At 38.5% G+C, this 16,851-nt stretch overlaps 1 protein-coding gene across 4 annotated transcripts in view; it reads left to right on the forward strand.

Moving 5' to 3' along the window:
- Positions 1-16,851, forward strand: part of TMEM117 (transmembrane protein 117) — a 238,920-nt gene that overhangs the window by 111,108 nt on the left and 110,961 nt on the right. For all 4 annotated transcript variants that reach the window (XR_012774410.1, XM_075494344.1, XM_075494335.1 and 1 more), the window contains one exon: positions 1,960-2,059. Coding sequence is in view for 3 of the 4 variants with exons in the window: in XM_075494344.1 (XP_075350459.1) it covers positions 1,960-2,059 (100 nt within the window). In the remaining variant the exon portion in view is untranslated. The remainder of the gene's footprint in view (positions 1-1,959; positions 2,060-16,851) is intronic.

The following is a 16,851-nucleotide window of genomic DNA, read 5'->3' on the forward strand; positions in this document are numbered from 1 at the left end:
GTGGGTGGCTGTGGCAGGCCCATTATATGCGACAGGGGTATAGGAGTTACCCAAGTGGCCTGTTTTTCAGGAGTGTTGTGCAAGTGTTCATTTAGTTTCTGTACACCTGTAATCATGTATAATGCACATGAGAAATGGGAATAAAAGAGGTGAGAACTCTGGGGTTTTTGTATGTGTTTCACACTGATGAAAAAGATAAAGATATGGTTTGCCTTTGAGGGCCAGTCCTTACAACTGACATTTATTGTCGTGCTTTTGTTGTTAATGAGACACCTTCAAGGAATGCAGACTTGATAATTTTTTGCCTTCACCGATGCTACAAGAATGGCATACCCAAGATGCAGGAAAAAAAGGAATTCCAAATGTTTCGCAGTTATAAAGAGGCTGGGAGAATATATCTGGGAGGGGTGTGCTCGCCTGTTGTCACAGTCTTCCCTAGGTATCTGCTCTTGCCCTCTCTTGGAGACAGGGCATTGGAACAGGGAGACTTTAGGCTGACCCAGTGTAGCTGCTCTTGTTTTCTTACATCCTTATTTACAACACAGTGTATTTAGGATATTGATGATCTTATTAACTACATGGAACATAATTTAAAACAGCTTGGAAAAAAAATGTGCAGTTTTTTTTTTAATTCCAGCAGAAAATCTAAGCCAGCATTTATATGCTGTTCAACAGATGAAAAAAAAATTGATTGTATTTTAGTTGGTGACATATTCGCTGAAAGGTCATGACGTGTATAATGAGAAGAGCCATTAGGGTATGCCATTTTACATGTGTCATGAAACTATTCAAGGACATTAATATTTCTACTCTAGAACATATTAACTTGTATCTAAGAAGTGATTCACAGCACACAGTGCTGTGCATAGATTTGTGCTAGCTATCCTGATCAAATATTTAGATTTTAATAGGACTTCCCCAACAAGTGGGATCAGCTTGCACTGATCCAGTTGCAGGGATACGGTCCGTTAGCTCTTAGACATTACAACATTTGGTATATAATAATGGTAAGATTTGAATAATGGACATGCAACTGGGTCAGTTGTGCATACCCTTAAATAGGCATAACATTATATAAGCAATGTTTACAGGTATCTTGAAAACAAAGATACCACTTGGGAAGTTAAAATATAATTGCTGTCATTATTCTCTGTGTTAGCTCTTGTGGAGAGTCATCTCTTCTTACACACTATAAAAGTCTTTAGCAAAGGATATGAGTATATTAAAAGCTATGATTTTTTCACAAAGGTTTTAATCCAGCACAAGTAACTTCACCTTCTTAATTGTCCTTATAGCATCCTGACGAACTTGAAAGTAGAGGTCAAATTATTGCATGAGGTTTCAAATCCTGTCTGTTGCATTATTTAAGCAGAATGAAAATGCTTCTTTTGGATTTAAGTAAAATATATCTATGAAAATACATTGTATAAATCAAGAAACAGCGACATCTCACTGAAATTCTGCAAAGCTTGCTTGCACTGTTGTGTTAAAAAAACATGTGGTTGTATAACTGGTAGAGTGAAAAGTCAAGTGGCTCAATTATTGTTTTAAAGAGAACTTAAAGATTTTCATTTTTCTTCATAAAGATTTTGCAAAGTCACCAATTCCAAGAATGCTGCAATTCCATTTGTACAAAGGAAGAGGTAAAAAGTGTAAAATAGTTTATATTTCCAGAAGCCTTACATAATCCTAAAGCCTTTGCCTATCATTATTTTAGCACCTTCAGAAGAGACATGGGCTGTAAAATCAGATTCACATTTCCATTTCTAATTGGAATTGACCCATCCTGGTTCAATTCTATGTCAAGACTCAGCTCTAGCAGAGAAAGTGGAAGAAAGAATTATGAAAGAAATAGGAAATCTTTCACAGCTAATCATAAATTTTGTCACTAAAGCAAGTTCTTTATAACTGCATTAAGCAAACGTGTATAGCTTACAGTCTGTGTTCTTGTTTCCACAGTGCATACATTATAACAGACTTCATGGGCATCAGGAATGAAAATTTTATGAAGGTAGCTGCAGTTGGGACTTGGATGGGAGATTTTGTCACAGCATGGATGGTAAGAAATGTAATATTACATTATAAAAGAAAAGAAAAGGAATATTTTTGTTGGTTTCAAGGGAAAGAGGAGAGGAGAAGGGAGAAAACTCAATTTCTTGAAGTATTCCGTTATTTCAACCCAGACAAGTAGAAAGTTAACAAAGGCAAAGTAGCATAATGGCAGGGTATTTAATTAGCTGGGAGGCCAGAAGAGTTTCAGTTAAAAACTATCAGAGCAACATTTCATTTCTTCTGCTGCATTGACTTCTGTGTGGACAGCATGGTGGCCCTTCTTTGCTGTGAAATAACATCATGACTTGCTATCTGGTGAAACAGTGAGTAAAGGCTAGAGATAAACAAGTCTAATGAAAAGGATTAAAAAGGAAGAAAAATTAACTGAAAGATGTGACAGAGAGTGATGGAGATGAGAGAGAGAAAGAAAGCAAGCCAGTTACATCCCAGAATTTGAAGGTAGCCTGTTTGATGTGAAACTATCAGATTAAGTTTGTCTCTAATTTAGGATTTAGAAGAATAAAGTTTTCACTTGGATTATAATTTTTATAGAGGTTGTCTCTGGAAATATGGGCAACCCAAAGGTCAGCTTAGTGAAAGAGAACCAGAAAATGACAGCTAAGTGGGAACAAAATGAAGCATGTGCACATGTTTTTATTGTTCAGGAAAAGCATTTCTTAAACACAAAGTGATAAAAAGTTAATTCTTTTTTTTTTTTTAGTAAGATTAGGTTTTTATGATTAGTGTAGGTAAGAATTTTAACAATTGTGACTGTGACATTCATTTAAATTGGGGAAAGAAGTCCATGATTTTTAAGTTTGCAGAATTCGTTTTAACTAATCTAAATTTTTTTTCCCTAATGATTTATCGATAAATCTGTTTGTTTACTCAAAAGAATCAACATCATTTTAGAGGAATTCATTAACACAGGGAACATTGCCTGATGGTGAATGTTTATCACATATCACATAAACATGAATGGAAGAGATCTCAGCATTGTATGTAGCTAGTGACTGAAATAATCTCTTGATGTAAGCAAAGAAACAAGCCAAGGTAGATAAATTTTAGGACTGTGATATGTGTTAGGAGAAAACATTATAGGAATAGTTTCAAGCAGGAATTACTGTAAGATGCTAAGACTATAGCTATAAAACTGTAGGAATAGTCTTAGAAGGGTCATCTGAGTTTCTGTCAATTTGTCTTCTATCCTCCACATATTTGGAACATACTGTACAACAGACAGAAGAAAAAAAAAGCATCAAGGATTTTTTCAGCATATTGTTCAGTATGTGTCAGTGGTTTGTGCGAGACAAATTATGCTCTGTGAAATGGTGGCCGTGAAAAGCAAGTACGGAGCAAATCATCTGTACATACATTACAGTAAGGACATTGCAGAATTGGTGCATTGACTGATGTTGACAATTAATGTGGATTTCTTGTGAATCAGTAATAAAATTCATGGCTACTTCTGAATACCTTTAGCTTGACCCTTTTTTCTATGGGCTTCCACAGCTTTATCCCACTATGGAAGGAAAGAGTATATATAAACTAAGCTGAATTGAGAGGGGTCATGTTCATCATACGTATGTGACTTAGAGCTCCAGTGATAGATTACATACAAGTTGCACTACATTATGTAATGTTCAATTTTTTTCAGTCCTTCTTTTCTCATTTCCTTGAAAAAAACTGTTACATGCAGCACTATATAAAGCACGGAAATGGCTGGATTCAAGAGGCATGAAAATCCTGATCCTTTTCTGCATACCCAAAGCCCTCTCAGGTCTTTCCAGCAACGGAAGCACAATTGGATTGTGCCACAGCAGATTCCAGTGGTGGATGGAGTTATCACTGAAGAATGGGAGAGAGACTTGGGGAGACTGCAGAGGAGTTTGAAAAGGGGAGGCTGTTTGTAAAGTAGGCTGGTTCTGTTAGCTTTCAGGAAGAGCAGAGAGCATGGGATTGGAGGGTCAATGTGTTTTAGGACATGTTTTGATTGCACGAGGAGAATTAAGAGGTGTGGCAATTGGTGCTTAGATCTTCAGAGCAAAACAGAATAGCAAGGTTGCTTCTGCAATGCAAATCTCTAGGCAAAGTGTATGAATCAGCCAGTGGAAATTACGTTTTTTAAAGGCAGCTAAGCCTAGGAACACCTAAAAAAGCCACAACGTCGGGTAGAGAGGTATTAGTACCAGAGGAGAGTGGACATGTACATTGGTGCAAACCTCCCACACAGCCTAACTTTAGCAATCTTATTCTATATGAAAAGAAATTATCATGTTGTTTATATTTGAATTTTCTTGACTTTCTGCCTGTCAAGCCCAGCATGGAATTGATATCAAAGTGACATGAGTCTTCTGTGGGATTATTATATTTTATGTAGTTCTCCAATCCTGTTTGGAAACAGGAAAGAAAAAACAAACCTGTAAAGGAACCTTTGCACATCTTCCCATTCACAGCACTGTTTGTATTTTCTAATGTTTAAGAATTTTCTGTAAAGAAGCCACCCATCCTTAGACTACAAAGGAGAAGATGAAAAAGCAGATGTAGCCTTCACTTCAGTGTATTTGAACCATACTGGAATTAAGTTCTTATTCCCTATTTAATTGGAAACTTTGGAAATAAGCAGGAATAAATCAGAACAGATGGGATTCCATTTTAAGAATGAGTAATCAATAAATAATAGTATTGCCCTAGTACAGCGAGGAGAGGCTTATTAACTCAGGAATGTGATTGAAATGGGAAAATATGTTTTGGATTGCTGTTTGTTTTGGATTTAAAAGGCAGAAGTGAGCCTTCCCCCTCAACACTTCCTAGCTCACTGACTAGTTTGGTGACAGGGTCTAACTCAATTCCTAATAAAATCGGCAATATTCTTTCCGTTGTGTGTAATGAGAATGGGGCCATGCTATGGGTGCACAGGAGCTTCTCCTTTGTACCCCTGGACAGGAACTTCTGCTACTAATAATCATCTTTGCTGAAATCTGTAGTAAGTGTTAGATGTTCTAAATAAGTCTGTGAAGAGGGGAATGGGTTCAATACACTAACTATCTGCACTTTTTCCTCTTTGAAGCCAGGGAAGTATATTCTGCACCTGCTTTGACATGCTCTCCTGCTCTCGTAAAATGTGCATTCTGTTCTCATGGAGAGTGCTTTTGAGGCAGATACCACAGGATTTGGCACAGTAGGATAGCTTTGAAAAAAAGGTTGGATTCCACCCAGACAAGCCTATAAACTAGCAATTATGGCCACCTTCTGGAAAGTGTGAGCAGGCTGAGGAGGGAGCTGATTCCAAGGCAGAATCCCTGATGATTAGAGTCGGGTGGCCTCCTGACCTTCTCTGTAAAAATGAGCAACCTGCTGCAGCTGTGTTGTTGTGAGGGACGCAGTCCTGAGCATGTGTGGTAAGGCATGCTCAGAGTATACCTACAGGAGTGGATGGCACTGAACATTGACGCAGGGCAGAGTACAACCAGAGCCTCCTCTGTTCTTTACAGCCTCCTGGTAAGGTGGAGCAGCCTGCTTTCCTCCTTCTTTCCAGGCACTGTTGGCTTTTAGACTGCCAAAACTGTTTTCTCCACTTTGGGTGATGGCTCTTTGGGCTCTCCAAAGATTACTTACTGGCCCTGCGCTATGAATGATACTTGTACCACACTGAGAGATTTGCTTACCAACTGCCATTGCCGCTTACATTAAAGACATATCCTGGCCTACAAGTCCTACGTATGTATGAAAGAGTCTAAACAGTAGAAGTTTGTTACATCTTCCTTAGACCTTGCTTGCTAGGCTTATCAGAAGCTGAAGCAGTCAACTTCAGCCAGAGGCTGGCGTTAATCTCTATGAATGTATGAGAGACTGATCCTCTTGACAAGGGATCCTATTCCCATTTACCTTCCTTCTGAAAGGTAATTTAATTGAGATTCTCTTTTCCCTCGTTAATTGCTAGAGGGAACTGAGAACGTTTGAGAGGTCACTGAGCAGCGGAGACTCTGCTGGCTCACATCATCAGAAACAATGATAAACTCAAGGGATGGTTTAGTTTATTATTCATCAAACTAGTATTTACCAAATTTGTACCAGCATGTTCTTTTTAACAAGGAGAAGCCAAGACTTCTCTCAGCACTGTGCTTTAGCACAGTACTTGGCATGATGTCTTAGATGGCTGAATCATTGTCACAATTCCTGGCTGTTCTTTCTGACACCTTCACTTGACTTCAGTTTGACTCTTCCCTCACTTGGGACCATGAAGACTCCCAGAACAATTTCTGTCTTTCATCATCTTAGCAGAGGAATTAGTAGGAAGTTAGGAAGTAGTACTTCCAGCGTAGTCTGGATGGAAAGGTGATAGGTCACCACTTGTTCCACTGACCCGTTATCCAGGACTGGCATAGACACATCCCATCCACTTGGATGGATGGATATGGAGGTAGAGACCTTCTACCTAAGACTTCTTGTCAGGACATAGTATTGGGATTTCAAAAGGTTATTACTGAGTGATGAATCCACACCTACCTTTCCTCGTTAGTGGAACTGGGTAATGACCCCCATATACACAGGTTGCATGGGCTTCTGTAAAGTTTCTCAGGCAAAAGAGTCACGTCGTTAGGTGATCATGCCTACACATCATGACATATAACTTGTGGTGGAATGCTGCTCCCCTTGATAAAGCTTACCTGTTCTCCTGCAAGAAGGATTTTCTGTTCTCTGAGATTTTCAGTGCTAGCTGAAAAAGCTCCAGGAAATGTACTTATCTGGCCAAATGGACCAGGTTTTCAATCTTATAATTCCAGAGGACAAATCTCACACCATCATGTGTTTTGGCTTTGCTAGTTGTGAAAGAAATAGATTTTGTTCTGTTCTTTTCATTCACATTTCTCTATTAGGCATTTTTTATCTTCATCCTCTGGTGAAGGAGGCTTCTGTATTTTCCCATTTTATGAGACTAACATGTCTTACATGGCTGGTCACAGTGTAGCTGGTAGAGGGGCCTGTGGCTGGTTCATAAAGAACACTCTAGAGGGCTGAAGACTGTCTACGTTGTCCTTGATGCTATTAACATCAATAGCTGGCATATTTAAGTGAATGGTTTACTGCCATGCAAGCACACAGTAAATCTGTAGACTCCTAAACCAGAACTTCTTTCTGTCATGTGCACCATGTTAGAACTCAGGCTACCTCTGTAAGAACATAACAGTCATACCCGGTCAGACCAAAAATCCATCCAGCTTAGTATCCTGCCTCAAACTGTGACTATGAGCAGAAGCCTACCAGGAGAGTAAGAACAAGCCAATCATATATAGTAGTGTCCTCTAATACTCTCTCCAACTGCATGCAGTTTTGTGTATATAATAACTCCTGATGGATATCTCTTCCCTGTTCTTGCCCAGTCTCACTTTTAGCCCAAGTACTTTTTTTAGCATCCACAGAATTATTTGGCAACAAGTTCCACAGGCCACTGTATAAGGAATGACCTCCTTTTGTTTGTTTTAATTTGTTTCCTACTAACCTAATTTGATGCCTTTAGTTCTTTACTGAAGACACAACAAGCACTTAATCCCTGTACACTTTCTCCCTAATGTTTATGATTTTGTAGACATATATCATAGTTACTCTAATTTATCCCTTCTTCAGGCTGATAATCTCTAGCCTAGTAAGTTGTTTCTCATACACAAGCTGTTCCATGTATTTGATTATCTTTATTGCCATTCTTTGCAATTTCTCCAGTTTTGCTATGTCCTTCTTCATAGGGAGATCTCAACTGCCCACAGTATTCAAGGTGTGAATGAACTATGGGTTTTACAGTGATATAATGATGTTCCCTAATTTTCTATTCCTTTCCTAATAGTTCCTAACATTCGTGGCGGGGAGGTGTTGGCAAGATGGGGCTCTAAGAGCATGTTTTCGTGGTACTATATTATCATAACCTCAAGATCTTGCTCCTGAGCTATAACGGTCAGCTGAGGGCCAATCGTTTCATAAATTATCCTAGAATTCTTTTGCCCTCTGTGCATCACTTTGCATTCATCTACAAAGAATTTCATCTGCTGTTTTATTGCCTAGGGACTTACTTCCGTAAGGACCTTTCTCAATTCTTCACAGTCAGCAAGCCATCATCCTTATTACTGTGCATAACTTAATATCATTATAAAGCCTTCTCACCTCACTGCTCACCCATTTTACCAGGTTGTTTAGGAATATGATGAATGACTGCATCCCCTGCACAAATCCCTGTGGAACTCTGCTAATGACCTCCTTCCATTGCAAGAGCTGTCTGGCTAACCTACTTACCTTCTGTTCCCTGTCTTTTAACCAGTTATTTATCAACATAAAGACCTTCCCTAAAGCTCTGACTGTTGGGTTTCCATAGAAGCCTTTGATGACGGATTTTTCAAAAGCCTTTAAGAAAATTCAGGTTAGGCTATTTCAACCACATCTCCTTTATCCATGTGCTTTGTTGACCTTATTCAGTAATCCTGTTGTGAAGTATCCCCATTCCTGGTATTTACAGAGCCAGCCACTTAGCACTCCTTTCACAGCCTCAGTGTTTCCTGCTGCCGTTAAAGAGGTATTCAGACAATGTTGGGTGGCCCTGAAAGTGCTGTTTGCATGAAAGACAGAAAGTCCCAGCTCAGGAGCTATGAATGTGTGGAACAGTATGGAACCATCTTCATGCGGCTTATCAGTGAAAGACAGTGAGCTTATTTCCTAGCAGTTAAACTTTGTGTGTTCATTTTACCTCCTTTTCATTAATTTTCTCTGCCCTATTCCCTCAACACTCCTTTATTTCATAGCCTGGGCACCATTTTGCAGGTGAACAAAAATTAGGGTGGGAATATTTTGTTTTGCACATAGCAGAAGGGTCAACAGAGCCTGAACATGGCTGTTAATGTTATTCTGAAGACAGAAAACATCTCTGCTTGTGGTAAGACCTATATTCTGAATATGTGCATGGATTACGTGTTTCAGAGAACATCAACCATAGATACATAATCTCTCTTTCCTGAAAATTTACATAGTCTATGGGTCTCTTAGGCTGAACAGGGAGGGTCTTAAGTTTTTGTTATTATCATAGTTAGGTGGAATTTTTGAATCATAATTTTGCACACAGGAACCTGTGTCTGCTAAAGTCATTCTTTGAATTTGGGCCCTCTTGACCTTCTTGCTGAGAAACACCTTTCTTTTCCTTCCCTGCTGCACAGGCAGTAGACACAATCTAATTGCGGTAGTTTGGGATAGAAGTGTTCAGCTGCCCCAAATGTATATTTGCTTAGCTCTTCATTTTGATCATGTAAATGCTGGTGTGGTGTTTCTCTATAAATTTGAAGCATAATGGTCTAATATACTGTACAGTGTAGAGTGAAGTAATGTAGCACATGCATTACACTTCAATAAACCCATCAATAAACTTGATGTTATTTTCTAGTAGATACCCGGTACCTGTAGATTATGCTCTGTCTGCTTTCTTCTTTATTCATTTTTGTAATAAGAATAGATGTTTACTTATTGCCATTAAAACATTTTTGATGGCTTGCAAGCTATTGGCAAGAGTTTTAACAGTATTTGGAGATACTTACTTTTAACTGTTGCCATTGCGATCCTGAAAAACGGCATTTATTTGTAAAATAGGAGAACAAGCTATTGAATGATTTTGAAGTGCTTCCCTTGTGTACATTAAGAGAGAAGATTATTCTTGTCCTCATTTGCTCTGAGACTTAACTATCTGTGTCGACATCCTAGAGGAATGAAGGATTCATTGCCACTGTGCAGAAACTGGGTTGATTCACCTCTTTATTTTTATTTCATCTTAAAATGTGTATGTGTTGTTAGGGCGTGTTCAAACAAAGTGAGCAACCTTGATGCTGCAAATACTATCGTGTCGCTGAACATAGCAGGCACACTAAACTATTGCAGTGCAAATAAATACGAAATAAAATACTAAGGTGACTAAAAAATGGAATCTTCTTTAGTACAGGGAAGGACACCAGTATAAAAAGTATACTGAAAGAAAAATGTTATCATCATTAAAAATATAAAGTTTCTGGGATTTTGTATGTAACTTTTTAACTAAAAGAATAACCACAAATATTCACTCTTAAATTTATGTGAGTCTTAAAAAGTAATTCTTCTGTCCAGGAAATTCTGTTCAGCAAAGGATAGTATATTGTTTTATTTGCAAGCAGTGAAGAATCCACCATTTTGATGCACATTCCAAGGCAGTTTGGAGAGTCAGGAGTCTTGAATGACTGACATCTTTTCTAACTGATGCCTCTGTCAAGGATTGGGCATGACAATTCAGATTATGATCAGTGTCACTCTTCTTGATTGTTTCTATTCCACTGACATATCAAATGACAAAATAAAACTCTAATTGAATTTGCAGTGGCATCTGAAATACCGTATAGCTAACAACTCTGCTGTACTTCAGAAGTGGAAATGAAATGAAACTATGAAGCATGAAGTGGAAGGAGCAAAGTGGATGATATATGTTACTAAACTCACTTGCCAGGACTGCACAGGAATGTGACTAATAACATCATTGGTGGCAACATGTTTCTTTCCATTCAGAGAAGCAGGCGCAATGCCAGATGCCCTTTTTGTTCATCTGTGTTTCTTGTTTTGGTTTTCTTTTATCTTCTTAAGGGCCAGTCCAGTTGCAGAGCCATTCTCTAGCTAGTGGTTCTATCTCCAGGTGATAACCCACATGTAAATTCATTGACACAATGGCTGTTCATACATCCAGTCATGCGAGACCTGCTAATTTTGTATTTTCAGTTTTGTAGGGCATGAATGTGCTCACATCCTGCTCTGCTTCATGGCTGGTACTTTAGTTATATAAGGTGGAGTGTGCCTGGTGTCATCTGAGTTCATCCAATCATCCTGTCAAGTCAGATTGCACTATTACTTATTCATTGATTGATGGTGTAGCCATCTGTTCATATGCTCCAGATTACAATTATCTGCCTTTTCAAGCTTGATCTTTTTTTGTATTCCCCTGTTACCTTGTCATTTGAATTCTGACCAGGCATTGCCAGAGGTGTTACTTCATCCCTGTTTGTTTCCCAGCCAGTGAGTTCCTTCAACTCATCGTCACAGCAGGTATCTTTGTTGATAACCATTTTCTGGGTTTTAAAACATGCACTTGGTATATCTAGCGGTAAAAGCCTCAGGATTTTCTTCTGAAGAAGGCCACAGTCAGCTCTACCTCAGAGCTCAAGAGTAAGAATTGGAAGCCCCAAAGTTGGGCCCCAAAATTTATCGTAGAGTTTCTCCAAAGCAGCTGCTGACAGCTTTCTATGACAAGCAAAAATAGTTCTAGGAGTTCTTTCAAATAGGTGGGAAATTTCCCCCACTAATTTTTTTTTTTTTAAGAATTGTGAACTCATACACACATTTTTGTGACCTTGTATGCACATTTCTGTACTGTCTGGATCCCTGTCTCAAAAAGTAATGTCAGATCTTCTGCTTCTGGACCAGGCAGTGTGGTTGATGATGAATAGTCTTACTACAAGAACAGACCTGTTTCATGCTGGCTAGAGAGATTCTGTACATTACCAGAAAAGCAGTCCAGATTCTCAGCTCTGTTCTCAGTCAGGTTCTTCACCCCATTTTCAGATCTCAGTCCTGATGATGTGAGTTTTTCTACTGGAGCCAAAAGTCTGCAGATGGTCAGTCAAGGTTCACCTGGTGTAGTAATCTTGACCCAATAATCTTTAGTGGGTGAGCAATGAGTTTCTTCTACCCTACTGTACTTAGTGTTCTGGTGGAACTAATTAAAATGCTCTCCATTTGAAGGATCTAGTTCTCAGGGTGACTTGAACTGGGTGCTGAATTCTCCTGTGGGCCCAGTGTTTCAGCCTTGTGACTTGTTCACTGCTGCAACTTTTGATGGAAGTATCTTTCTTGGATACTTCAAGCAAAGTATATGAGATACCAGTATACATGGATGTTTCTCTTCTCCAGTAGGAGTATTCTTCCTGGGTATGATACCTCTACAGAACAATATTAAATTCTTTGCACTTTCAGTTTCCAAATTCTACAACAGTCAAAGAAATTAACATACTTGTTATTCCCCCCTTCATCTCATATCTTCGGGCTGAGCCATCAAGATGGATGTCTCTTTTTTAAGTTGACAATTCCAGAAATCTCCACAATGTTTTAGAGGAGTTGACAAATCCAAAAAGTTAGACCCTGCTTGCTGAGACTGACCATGGTAACTGACCATGGTGACAGCAAGCTGCCTCTTACAAGTTTGCTGTGGAGCGTCTTTCCATCATTGGAGCACATTTCAATTACAGATCAAGCTACATTCCAGCTGGAAATTGTCTCTGCTCCTCGCATTGGCCAAATGACCATGAAGAGCTATCGTTATTGCTTCATAAAGCTGTATGCCATATACAGGTGCCCATAATTGATGTGGTAGTTAATTAGGTAGTCTCACTATTTCTGTATGTGTTACTTTACAGCCCAGCCTCAACCACAGTCCAAGCAAACAAACAACTCAGGGTAAAAAGAGATTTTCTGGTAACTGGAGATCTTTAAGATCCATGGGCCTTGTGTTCATTCATTTTCCACGCTTATTCTTACCTCTTTTAGAACTGTTTCATCTTGTGTTTGCAGATGATGTAGATGTTACTTAAACAATACATATTTTTGGTGTCCTGCAGGCAAAGAGAAAGTAAATGGAGCTGTACTGAACAGCAGTGTGCCCCTTCAGAAGTATCTGCTCTTTTGCACTGCCATGCTCATGTAGCAATAGTGTAAGTTCACATATGAACTAAATGTTTTGAATAGCCATGTGGCTGATTATTAATCTGTTTTTACCCTTTAGAAGCTGCAGTAGTTTATAGAAAACAACACTTAGTCCAACAAGATTTATTTGTTCTAAAGAGGACTTAATAGAAGGCCAGAAATGTTAGTAAGTAGAGAGGATTGTAGTTATCCTCCAGAAATGAAATAATTTTCCATGTTTCCTAGTTGTTGGAAAAGAGGAAGAGATACATTTTTAGCATTAGTTTTCTAATTAGCCTAAGTTAAAGACAAGAAATACATGTTATCTGTATGCACACTGTTCTTCCATAGTTCTGGGTGTAGGGTCATGGAAAAAATCCAACTAAAAGTACACTGTTCAAATGAATTCAGGAATTCAGTATTGGAGAATACCACTCATTCATCCTTTCTACTATCCTGCATCCTGCACTGGTCAGTGTGAGATGCTCGCAGTGAAAGTTAATGCGGTGCCCTCATAGACTTTCTGGGAGGGTGAAGAAGACAGGAAGTAAAAGAGGATGGAGAGGTACATTTTCCGTGAAGCCTTCAACAACCAGGGCCCCAGCTACTGTCAGTGGGGACACTGCAGAGCTGGTTTGCTCCAGCTGCCTAGCTGAGCTTTTCATGATCAAAGGAAGGAAAAGTTTCCTCCTGGGAAGGGACAGAGGCAAAAAGTAAATTGGGTAGGAACAAGGTGTATCTGTTCTTCACTGGGGTGAAGTAAGTGGAGCACAGGCAGAATGGAGGAGGCTCAGGAGGTGCAGAAAAGTGAAACAGATGTTTACTGTTTAGAAGCTACAGGTTTTGTACTGAATGCCCTGACACACGTTGCATTCGTCCTGAGAATTTGGAACTCTGGTTGGAAAAGTGAAGTGAAATCACTTTTCTTTTTTGATGACGTTTATTGTGTGATTTTATGATATTATAAAATTGAAACCAGTGCTATCTCTTGTGAGGACTTCTGGGATAACTCTTAGTGCATGATAAGATTCTATGTTTGTTAATGCATTGTGTTTGTTAATGCATTGTAGTTGATTTCACTGTTAAAACACAGAAAGCCTATTTCTTACTTAATTGTCATAGTGCTCCCTTATACCCTCCAAAACCCCTTAAAAACTAAAAAGTAGATTCATCAGGCAGATGAGAATTCTGCAAAAGTGGTCAAAAAATCTATGGCACCTTGCCCAGGGAGCCTGTGTGGGCACAGCATGCCTCACTGATTTGCCAGCCAGTAATGATTCTGTGATGGCTTTTTCCGTGTTACACGTATGCCTGTGTGTAGGGCGTGAGGAACTGGACTATTCCAGGCAGAGGGGGAATGTGAGTTAGCAAGCCAACAACTATCCACCTAGACAATGGTATAGTGTGTTAAGGTGACTGTCTTCTGACTGTGATGAACATGAAACTGAGGCCTAATACTTGCTTCCTTTTTATCTCAGACTTATCTATGCATTTTATTCTGACAATAAAGTTTCTTTTAATTCCAGAACAGTGTTATCTGTTCTGAAATCTCCAGTGTTCTGAGGTGCTTTAAAAATGCATGAAGGATCATGTCAAATATTAATGGGAGCTATTCTGTTCTCCAGATGTTGTAGATGAAAGATATGGCTCCATCTTTTTCAAAAGACAAGGTGTAAGGGAGAAGATACATTTTTTTGCAACTCAAATCTTGTCCAATTGATTTGTTTTGTAGCTTCAATTAGCCATACAGTTCTAAATCAGTGAGACTCAGGGTCCTATATTTTCTTTTCCTCTTTATCATACTCTCCTTTGCTTTTTTGCATGTAGAACTGTATTTGCTTCTTGACGGTATTTATGCAGCAGATCTTGATATATCCTGGTTACATGTATTTAGAAACTCAAGTCAGAGTACCATATAAATTAAAGTAACTATGCAGCAACTCTGCATTCTGACATGATGTACTCCTTAGAAATGGTGTGAATGAGTGGGTGTCAGAAGTGCTGCAGAAGTGGGACTCTAGAAATAACATGTTCTTACTGAAGATCTTTGAGTACAGATGGCAAATGTGTAAACTGTTGGAGTCTCTAAGATGGACACTTCCTCTCTGGAACAGTCTGGTTCTGTATGAGATTGCAAGCACAAACCTTTTTCACTGACTGGGAAAAGAAAAGAATTTTCTTGCTGGAACTGAAACTGAAGCTATTACCTCAATAAATTGGCCAAGATGTGCGATGAGAGGCTCTATAACAGAATGGGAAGAGGTTGTTTGATAAGTATTGTAAAAGGAATATTGAACTGACCATGCAAATTCCGCTGAAGATTTTTAGTGGATTAAATATATGGTGAAATAAGACCTTCTGTATCCACAGGGAGAGATTAGCAGCAGATGGCAGTGGTACACAGCAAAGCATTTCTTTAATTCTGAATTCCTTCAGGGTCTGTAGGATGAACTATTAGAAACTCTGTAAAGGGAAAAGGGGAAAGAAAGATGTTTTATTATGAAAAAGCATATCACAGCACTCTTTCCTAACAAAATTATGTATAAAATCCGTACTTCTCTACAAGGGAGAGCATGGTTGAAACTAAGAAAGAAGAGACTATTGCTACTCTTAAACTGCATTATTTTGAGGGATGGGTGTTCAGCTGAGAAACTTTATTACGAGGCTGGAAGAAGCTGCAGATGCATCTGGTGTCTGTTTCCCTTCTGTATAGACTTATGTCTTCTCTTTTTGCGCTTTTCATTTCACGTTCCCTAGAGTGTAGTCATCATAGCTGAAATCAATGATAAATTCCTATTGTCTGGATTTCATCTCTGATGCTGTTTTGTAGAGAAAATATATTTAGACTATGGCCAGAACAAAATGGTTTAAATGCCCAAGTTACCAGAATACCATTCATTTTGTGTTGAATTATGCCTAAAAATAAAAGAAGGTTATTCTCACAACTTTAGTACCTTAAAAATGGTATCCCATGCTGCCATAGGTCAACTCAACCCACACATTCTGAAGATCAATACAATATATCAGAAGAGCAATTAAGCAAGTGCTTGTGTAAATACAGCGCAAAATTACTTTTCCTGTGTGGTACTGCATAATATATGAATTTGTTGTAATATGATGTGAGAAGTCTTCTCTTAATCCACCCTGCTAAGAAGCCTGCATCAAACTGAGTGAGGATTCCTGACTTGTAAGTGAAATCACTAACTCCACGCTGTATGTACGGAAGATGACAGTAAAGCTGAGCCTAAAATGGAGAAATCTTAGGAACTGTCAAACTTAGACTTATGATAGTCTAGCCAGAAGGTCAGTTTTTCAATATCCATACTTGTGATTGTGCTCAAGAAACACTGAAAGTTCAACATGTTCAAACACAGTTTCTACAGAAAAAAATAAGATAAGGCAGCTTCCAAAAGCTCTTTGTTGCCAAAACCTAAGTCTAACTTTGGTGCAATTCTGCTGACTGCAGCAGACTTAAAATACACAATTTCTTCTTAAAAACTGAGCTATTAAAATAAAAAGTTTCAATGGATTTGAATTAAAATTCATTATAAAACTTCATTTAATAAAAGGCACATGGTAAAATGAGTCTAATCTTGTCTTGGTCTCTTTTTATTGTTATTTTACATTACTTGAAATGGGAACTTGAAGTACTTTTTTAAAAGGATAGAAAGATTGTCGAGTTTCACTTAAACTTTTGTAAGTACCTTTAAAACCTCCATTAAAAAGCTATTTTTGTAATTTCTTACAGTACTACGCTTCTCCAAATCACAAAAGAAATCACTGCCTCCTACACTGGCAGTAATAAAAAAGGGTTTGCATTTTGCAGACATTAGGGATTGATCTTTATAGCAACTCATGGAGATAGGTATGCTAATATGCCCCTGTTTTACAATAGAGAACTGAAGCAAAGGAAAAGGGAAGAGATTAAGCTTTTTGAGGCCAAATTAATCAGGCGTTACCCACAGCCTCCAATAAAGTTACACTGACCTTTGTATTAGTGTAAATGATGGCAAAAAGATTTATTTTGGGCCACAGATTCTCAGTCCTTATATCTTTCAGTTGAAAATGCTCTGC

This window comes from Mycteria americana, chromosome 1, assembly GCF_035582795.1.
Source record: "Mycteria americana isolate JAX WOST 10 ecotype Jacksonville Zoo and Gardens chromosome 1, USCA_MyAme_1.0, whole genome shotgun sequence".
NCBI lineage: Eukaryota > Metazoa > Chordata > Aves > Ciconiiformes > Ciconiidae > Mycteria > Mycteria americana.